Genomic DNA, 9,381 nt, shown 5'->3' with positions numbered 1-9,381 from the left:
ATGTGCAGTACACACTTTGTTTAGTGTGTTAATGTGCAGTATACACTTTGTTTAGTGTGTTAATGTGCAGTACACACTTTGTTTAGTGTGTTAATGTGCAGTATACACTTTGTTTAGTGTGTTAATGTGCAGTACACACTTTGTTTAGTGTGTTAATGTGCAGTACACACTTTGTTTAGTGTGTTAATGTGCAGTACACACTTTGTTTAGTGTGTTAATGTGCAGTATACACTTTGTTTAGTGTGTTAATGTGCAGTATACACTTTGTTTTACTGGGCTGTTATTCATGTGAAATTGATTGACTGTGTTTTGTAATTTGAAAATGTCGAGCTTATTTTTGCAAGATCTTTAAGTCGAAGCTGTTCTATTCTATTCTTTTTTGAAGATTGACTGTCCAAATGACGTCTGAAGGTGGATTTGCGTCAATTAATAAATAATTAAAAAGACATTCAACCCAGGTTTGAAAACAGAGTTGGACTCGGTCGAGACGATTAAAATATGTTGCGAGTCCAATGGACGAGTCTGAGACATGTCTGGTGAGCATGTGAGCTTGTTTAGGGGGTCAAATGTTTTCTCCTTCAGAGGTTGGGGCCTTTTTTGGGTGAAAATCGTACTTTGAAAGGCAAACTGCGGACTTCCTGTCGGATCTTGGTCTGGGGTACCATCGCATGATTTTTAGGTCTCGATGAGACGAGTTTTGGTTTTTCTAAGTGGGGCTAGAGTGACATTGAGCACTCTGGGGGTTATTTTTTACATTTCCTTAATTCTATGGCCAGTCTTTATGAGCGCGCCACATTTGGTGAGTTTCTGTGCAAGTTTGCTGCAAAAAAAGAATAATAAGAAGAAACATTACAAAAACAAAAGTGCTCTCGCCTCCAGGCCCCATGGCCTTTCTGCTCGGTCCCCAATAATAATAATAATAATAATAATAATAATAATAATAATAATAATAATAATAATAATAATAATCCGTTACCACTATGCAGATTTTTTGTGGATTAAATTTTAACTGTATGTAAGGGTTAAGATTAGGTCATTAATGATTTATTATTGATTGATTTTGTCGATGTTTATTTACCTTAAGACCCCACCATGCTACCAATGTCCGCGCGTATCGCGAGTACGCGCGTATCCGCGTTTGTCCGCGGGGCGCACACGATTGCATTCATACTCCACTCTGGTTTCACTTCCGTGCGCGTAACGTAACGATCCCTAAACTATCTCTCCTTCTGCTGCCCAGCGTTCTCCACCTTTCCTAAAGTACATTATGTTTCACTTCAGGAGTTCTAAACCTCTGGATCTTTAATTGCTTTTAAATTGTGATTGTTCAGACGGGGAGACGAGGATCTCGACCGGCAGGCTCTGGCGCATGCGCAGGCGGCGCGCACAGAGGCGCACAGATCGCGCGGTCACAAAATTTGGGCTGCGCGCGGTTCACCGTGCCAATTTTGACGTCACGAGTGAAGCGCGTACGCGCGGATACGCGCGGACATTGGTAGCATGAAGGGTCCTTTAATATCGGACAGGCGTCTCCCGTCGTCACCTAAAAGCTGCGGATCCAGGGTCCTGCAGTTTAGCGCATGCGCGCCAGCTGTAGCTGCTAGCCGGTTAGCAGCTGGAAGAGCCTCCACTCTGGATGGTCTCTTCTTACTTTTTCCACTTTTATCCACGATCTATCGCCACAAAATGAAGTCCCCGTACTCGTAGCGCTGTGAGGAGTAAGTATGACCGTGTTTCCGGTGGGTGGGGTCGGCAGGTTCCGTGTTTGAGGGGAAGGTTGCAGAGCAGCTGGCCCGTTCACAATAAGCACAAAGAGGCTCCTTTGAGTCTCTGAGTCTTGGAGTCCAGAGAGGCTTTCCTTTATGTTTCTGTCGCTCCCGGCACTGTCCAGCCTCCAAACACCGATAAACACGACCGGGAGACCTCTGCAGACCTGCATGACGCAGCTCCAGAGGATCAGCCTGAATAACATCATGATGTTGAGTCTGATGCTTCTCCAGTTCTCCAGTTTGTCCCCAGAGTCACACTGAGCATCAAGATACAGCATCTGAGAGGAAACTGCATCATGGAAATGTTTATTACCTGTTATAACCACGTCTTGAAATTGGCTTGATGATGGCCTAAACCTAAGGCAAGGTGAATTTATTTCCATACCATCCATCTCCTGGACGGCTTTATCCTGTTCAGGGATGCTGCAGCCGATCCCAGCTTCCGATGGGCGAGGGCGGGTACACCTGGACAGGTCTCCAGTCCATCGCAGAGCAAACACAGGGACAGACCACCTCAGGCTCACCCATTAACCTCACCTGCATGTGTTTGGACTGTGAAACCCAGAGAGAACTTGCAAACTCCACACAGAAAGGCCCCCGGCCAGTGTTTGGCCGTCCTGCTGTGAAGCGAAAGTGCTAACCACTGCACCACCGTGAAGCGTTCACTATTCACCACACAAATCACAGATTCATCAGTTTGGTCTCACCCAAAGCCGTTCCCCCTTCAGTCGCTGAAAATGACGGGAAACATCTGCAACAGATGCTTAAACTTTCTCCATTTATTCCACCAATACCATACGACCAATAAGGAAGCATCACTGCTCTCCATTTGAGCGTTTATCAGTTGTTTCACTGTAAATCCACGTTTATTTCTATTAAGGTTGAACACTGCTATTGAATGTCTTTTGTTTTTCTTGGTGCCTCCTTACTGCCTCTGGTCCAGCAGGTCATTGTAAATGAAAACCTCATCTCCTTCCTGGCCAAACTAAAGTAATCACACTATTAATGCCCCTGGGGGGAATTCCTTTTTTTCTTCATTTACCGATCGTATTTCTAAGGATCGGAGGGCAGTCCGCTCCCCGAGCCTCCTGGCCGCCGCTGCCCTGAACCAATGCAGGAGGCATTTATAGCTGCTCTGCTCCTTCTAATGGTTAGATCAGTTTTAGTCATATTAGTGATTCTACTCTTTTTTTTTTTTTTTTTTACTTTTTAATGATTTCATCATTGTAATTTTAGCTTCGGTTTTCTTGTAGTTTTAGCTGTTTTACTCTGGTTTGATTTGGGCGGTTTTTAGACGAGCAGCTTGAATGCAGTGTTACCTGCTGCTGCTCCGTTTATCAAGACCAGAATCTACACGAGTCCACCGTCGGATTCCAGATCACTTCCTGCTTCTTTCTGCTCTGGCGTCACCTGTCCACCGTCCCGGACCTCCTCATGGAAACGACTGATTTGTCGACCTGAGGATACCGCGCAATTCTTCAGGACTCACAGCGCTTTATTTTGTGAGCTGAATCATCAAAAGGGTGCAGAATATTTGCAGTATTTCAGTTTGTGTGGCTGAAAACTAAAAGTTATCAGAGGCTTCACTGTTTGAATGAAACTCCAGGCTTAGTGTCACACACACACACACACACACACACACACACACACACACACACACACACACACACACACACACACACACACACACACACACACACACACACACACACACACACACACACACACGTAGTGTCAGCAGTGAGTCACACAGCATCAGGAGAGTCGCTCGCCATCATGTGTCTCTATGTTGTCAGCTTTCACTGCAGGAAGTGAACAAGTGATTATTCACAGTCTGTGTTGAGAGGAAATGTATTCATACTCCCATGGTGTGTGTGTGTGTGTGTGTGTGTGTGTGTGTGTGTGTGTGTGTGTGTGTGTGTGTGTGTGTGTGTGTGTGTGTGCGCAGCGTGGTGAGGAGACGTTTCCATGCTGCTGTAGTGGATCAGTGACATGCTGGCCTGTCTGCCGGCTTCAGGAGACGCTGCCGCCACACTTCTTCCTCGCACGCAGATGAACACTGGACCTCAGAAATGTGAGTGTTGCTGGCGTCTCCTGTGAGTTCTTCTGGTGTCCAGCGTCTCACATGGACTCTCAGTTGTGTGTTTATCAATAAGATTCATGCTGGAGTTCAGCTTTTTATTGTTGCAGCCTGTTTGATAGACACTGTCCATGAGGTCTTGGTTTTATGGTCACTAACCACTGTTTTGAAATTGTAATAATCCACTAATTTTACACAGTGTTTGACGTCTGTGTAGTTCACAGTGGCGTTGCTTCTATTGACGATCAACATTTGCTGACTCAAAATCTTCTGCATTAAAATAAAAAACCGGAGTTTAGATAACAGTGAGATCTATCATCTGCTTCTGAGATGTTCTTGTGTGATTGGTCGGTGGGGCGGAATGAGGGCGGGGCCTGAACAACACAAGCCAGCCACACTGAGGCCCTGTTTCCATGACGACTTTTCAAGTGCAAACGCATCATTTTTGCCTTTTCATTTCAGAAAGTTTTCGCATTTTGAAAACAATGTCCATTTACAGGCAAACAATAGAAACACTGAAAAATATGAAATTTTCATGTTGGTCCACTAGTGGGTGCTGTTGTTTTTTTGTAATGAAACCTCACACCTGCAGCAGAGAACAATGAGCTCTAACAGTGGGAGAACATTCTGGTGGACAGACCACCAAGTTGGATTGTTATTATGGTGACTGTCAAAATAAAACTACCAAGTTAGATTGTTATTACAGTGACTGTCAAAATAAAACTACCAAGTTGGATTGTTGTTACAGTGACTGTCAAAATAAAAGTGCCAAGTCCAGGAATAGACTAGGAATAAAATATAGACTGGGAGTCAGTCTACGGAGGAAATCTCGTTCTGATTGGCTCTACTGAGCATGTGCAGAAGAACTAGTTATTTCGGTCCTGGCGCGCAGTAGCAGCGTTTCCGCTGTCGGCAGGGAGAAACATGTCAAAGGGTCCTTTAGCAAGACACTGAACCCCAAAGTGCTCTGTTGAGTCATATAATCATTTTTCCATAAAAGCTCCCAATGGATGGACTGAGCGCCTTGCATGGCAGGTGTGTGACTGGGTGAATGTGATGAACAGTGTAAAATGCTTTGGGGACCCCTGAAAGCAGTGTAAGTGCGCCATGTAAGTGAAATCCATTTTGTTGTCCCTCCAGGGGAAACCACGCAGAATACGAGATGTCCCAGCTACCCAACCCCAGCAGAGTTGGACGCCTATGCTAAGAAAGTTGCCAACAACCCTCTGACCATCCAGATCTTCCCCAACAGTGTTAAAGTACCTCAGAGAAAACACATCCGCCGCACCGTCAACGGGCTCGACACGTCCTCCTCCAGCCAGCGCCACAGTCCCTACCCCTCGCAGGTCAGTGCCAAAGGCGGCCTCCTTGCCGTCCTCCGAGCGCCTGCCAAAGGCCTCGTCAAAGAGTTCCACGGTAGCCGCGCTCCACACGCATACAAAGCAACCATGAACCCTCACGGCGGGTCGTACGCCGCCCAAAGCACTTTAAACGTTCCCCACCTGCAGGGCCCGCCGCAGCCTGCGGGCCAGAAGCAAGGCATGGGCCAGAAGCAAGGCATGGGCCACCTACAGCCACTACAGCAGAGTCTGACTCAGCCGCTGGCCCTGCAGCAGCCCCTTCCTCAGGCTCTGCAGCAGAGAAGCATGGCTCAGGCACAAGCTCTGCAGCGGCAGGTTCAGCCGCCGCCGCCACAGAGAGCGGCAGCGGCTCACCCGCAGACGCTGCAGAGGCAGCAGAGTCTGCCGCACTCTCAGGCTCTGCAGCAGCAGCAGGGGCCGCCAGGGCCGCCCTGCCCTCCGGGGACGCCTTGCCCTCCGGGGACGCCCTGCCCTCCGGGGACGCCCTGCCCTCCGGGGACGCCGTGTCCAGCAGGCTCGCCCTGCCCAACGGTCGCTCCCCAGCAGCGTCTCTCCCACCTGCAGACACTGAAGCACCAGACGGCCGCTCCGCAAGCTTTACTCACACAACAGGGAGGGCCTCAGGATCTGCGCCACCTGTCTGACGGAGCTCCGCCTCCCGGCCTGCAGCACAGCCAGGGGCTGGTGGGCTCGCAGGCCCTCCCCCAGGCCGTGGCCGCCATGCCCAGCAGCCTCCAGCAGCCCCCCGCCGGACCGTACAACTCCCGCAAGCTCCCAGACGCAGACGCCCCACCAAATGTAACTGTATCTACCTCCACCATCCCGCTGTCCATGGCCGCCGGCCTGCACCAGAACCGGCCCGGTGACCTGAGCAGCATCGTGCACCAAATCAACCAGCTGTGCCAGGCCCGGGCCGGCATGGGGGCCACCTCCGTCTGCGAGGGCCAGATCGCCAACCCCAGCCCCATCAGCCGCAACCTGCTGATCAACGCCAGCTCCAGGGTGTCCTCCCAGCACCCGCCTCTGGGTGGTGTGCCCAGCTGCCTCATGGTGGGCCCCCCCGACAAAGTCCTGGCTCAGACTCCCGGTGCTGCTATCCACTCGCAGCCCGGCATCGCTGCTCCGAATAGCATCGCCAGCTTCCACAGCGACGCCGAGAAGGTACAGCTGCTGCAGCACCACCTGCAGCAGCAGAAACAGCAGCAGCACCTCCAGCAGCTGCAGCAGCAGCAGCGCTCCTGGGCGCAGCACCAGATGGCCCACATGCAACAGCCCCCCGAGGGCCCCCACCTCTGCAAGAACCCCCGAATGGAGCCTCCGGCCGAGTTCGCTTTCCCCTCCCGCAACCTCAGCTACCCCCACAAGGTCCCCGCTGCCGCACAGGCCTTCCCCCTGAAGCACCCGGCAGAAAAACGGCGGCCCCCCTCCCCTGTGAACTGCCCCGGGGGGGCAATGCCTTACATGAACGGCCACTACGTGCAGCCGCCCTGGAACAGCCTGCCGGCCGCGGCGGGGAACACCGGGCCGGCCCCTCAGGACCACGCCGTGGCCTTCCAGGGAAAGCAGGCCGCCACTTCCACGGACCGCATGCTGGGGGCGAAGTACCAGCCGGGAAAGGAGGGCCCCCCCGGCGCCCCCAAGCTGGTGCAGAACTTCCTGGGGGGGGACTTCCAGATGCCCGGCTTCCAGGAGCAGAACATGGACGTGATGGAGAAGATGCACAGGTCTGCCATGGGCCGTGTGCAGGATCCGGGCGGCGCCGGCGGCGTGCACGCTCATCACCCCGGGTACTGTTAGCCTCGCCCCGGCGAGCCGCGGTTCCTCTGCAGACACTGTGAGTCGTCGTATGGATCGGTCCAGGAGCCGCCAGGCTGACACCAGTCGGGTTTTCCTCAGGTCTTCAGCCATGTTTGTTTCAGAGATCCACTCTTCTCCTCACTGGCATGGACATGTGTGTGTGTGTGTGTGTGTGTGTGTGTGTGTGTGTGTGTGTGTGTGTGCGTGTGTGCGTGTGTGCGTGTGTGCGTGTGTGCGTGTGTGCGTGTGTGCGTGTGTGTGTGTGTGTGTGTCGTAGTGTGCGGGCCTCGTGGTCGTCACAGTGCTTTTTATAGGTTGACACGGAACAACTCAACTCTTATCAGCATCTGTGGCCTTAAAGCCGCCCGGCGGTAAATCTCTGCTGTTTTAATTTATCCTCTGTACAGCCGGAGGAAGTGGCGACGCCTTTATATGCAAATAGAGCCACAGTTGAGCCGGCGAGCAGCGGTTCTGTGTCGGGAACAGGACGGCGGCGTGCAGCGCCGGGGGTCTCCAGTGGTTCTCGCTGTGTTCATACAGGCGGAGGAAGACGAAGCCAGCACTCGCAGGAGATCCTCCCTCACCGGGGGTCTGTGTAGATTTTAAAGTGCCCCTTTGTTTCTGATATCTGAGTAGTTACTCGATTACTTGTTGTGTTTCTGTAGATACTTGAAGTGTAGAAGTTCCTCTGAAACGTTGGAGCCGAAACTCCATCGGCGTGCGTTCGTCCATAGCCAATGTGAAACAGAAGCACCCCATAGTTCTTATTATATTATTATTAGTGTGTGTGTGTGTGTGTGTGTGTGTGTGTGTGTGTGTGTGTGTGTGTGTGTGTGTGTGTGTGTGTGTGTGTGTGTGTGTGTGTGTGTGTGTGTGTGTGTGTGTGTGTGTGTGTGTGTGTGTGTGTGTGTGTGTGTGTGTGTGTGTGTGTGTGTGTGTGTGTGTGTGTGTGTGTGTGTGTGTGTGTGTGTGTGTGTGTGTGTGTGTGGTGACTTGTAGGGAATCAGCTGGTTTCCTCACCACTTTATTACTGCAGTGTGTTAGTGGATGCGTCCCTCTGCTGCCCCCTGCTGGTTCGTCCGGTCGGCTCCTCCTCCGGTCCCTCGTTCTCTCCTGAATCCTTCTGCATGAAGCCTTAAAGACACTCGTCTTTTATTTAACTGTCTTTTGTTGTTGTTGTTGCCAGGATCCCAACTTTGTGAACGTTCTTCTTTTTCTTTCCTCGTTAGTTTTCCTGCTGCGGCAGGAAGCAGCAGTGAGGATGGGCCATGTGGGATTAAAGGAATCAAACATCTTTTAAGAATAAAGATATGAGTAGTATTTAGCAGAATCATTAGGTATTTAGATCAGGGCTGTAGCGGTTACTTTGAGGTATTTGAACTGTGTGTTGTTCTACTTAATAAATATCCTGCTATAGTTTCTTAATTTATTATTTTTTTTTTAGACCACTGCATCCTGAAGCCATAGGTGATCGTCTGCTCTCTCTCTCTCTCTCTCTCTCTCTCTCTCTCTCTCTCTCTCTCTCTCTCTCTCTCTCTCTCTCTCTCTCTCTCTCTCTCTCTCTCTCTCTCTCCTTTCCCTGCAGTCAGAGCTGCCTCAGCAGAAAGAGGTGACGGTGTCACATTTCAACGAGACGTTATAAAATCACAACTAATGAAACTTTTCATGGGTGAAAATATATAAACAGTATATCAGTGAATGTTCTTCACTCTATGAAGTCACGTGGTCGTGATCAAACACAGTTTGACTTGGAGTGTGAATATATCTTTTAATGTGCTGGTGGGACGTCCTTCCTGGTGGGACGTCCTTCCTGGTGGTTCTTTATATAAATACTGTAATATTATCACACTATAACAAACATTAATAGTTTTATCACAAAACAACATAAATGGTCATTTATGCCGCTTTAAACTGGATCTGACTCTTTTGTATATTAACAAAATGATGTATTTGTGTGCAGTGACGTTTGTCTCTGGGTTTCTTTGCCCTCAGTGTCGCCTGGCAGGTGGTTTTTTTTCTTTCAGCCTTCACGACACCTGGTTCTGATTCATTGTTTTACTCAAACTCTACGTAACAGGAACTAGAGAAATTCAACATTCCAGTCCAGCCTGAGGGCAAAGAGCCCAGCGTACAGTTTCTCTAATGGGAGAAGAGAAAAATCATCAAAGTGAATAAAGAGACGGTTCCAGGTCTCAGTACGCACATTCAGATCTCACTACACACAAACACATCCACACACGTAATCCCATGATGGTATTAAACAGGTACTCGGGTCTCCTGTAGACTCTGGAAGTAAAAGGTTCCTGTGGTGGAGAAACTTCATCACAGTACAACACGGAACTAAACCGTCACATTAAAGTCAGGATTTCTTTCA

At 50.0% G+C, this 9,381-nt stretch overlaps 1 protein-coding gene across 1 annotated transcript; it reads left to right on the top strand.

Moving 5' to 3' along the window:
* Nucleotides 1–1,623: 1,623 nt before the first annotated feature.
* On the top strand, nt 1,624–7,007 carry LOC308107753 (protein FAM222B-like; the record flags this gene model as incomplete). The annotated part of the gene is made up of 3 exons (XM_080460244.1): nt 1,624–1,718; nt 3,718–3,843; nt 4,990–7,007. The coding sequence occupies exons 2-3, from the start codon at nt 3,762–3,764 to the stop codon at nt 7,005–7,007; spliced, it is 2,100 nt and encodes a 699-aa protein (XP_080316370.1). The 5' UTR covers nt 1,624–1,718; nt 3,718–3,761.
* Between the last annotated feature and the right edge of the window lie 2,374 nt (nt 7,008–9,381).

The sequence above is a fragment of the Lipophrys pholis genome, assembly GCF_963383615.2.
Source record: "Lipophrys pholis genome assembly, chromosome: 3".
Classification (NCBI taxonomy): domain Eukaryota; kingdom Metazoa; phylum Chordata; class Actinopteri; order Blenniiformes; family Blenniidae; genus Lipophrys; species Lipophrys pholis.
This window is presented reverse-complemented; position numbering and strand designations above follow the sequence as displayed.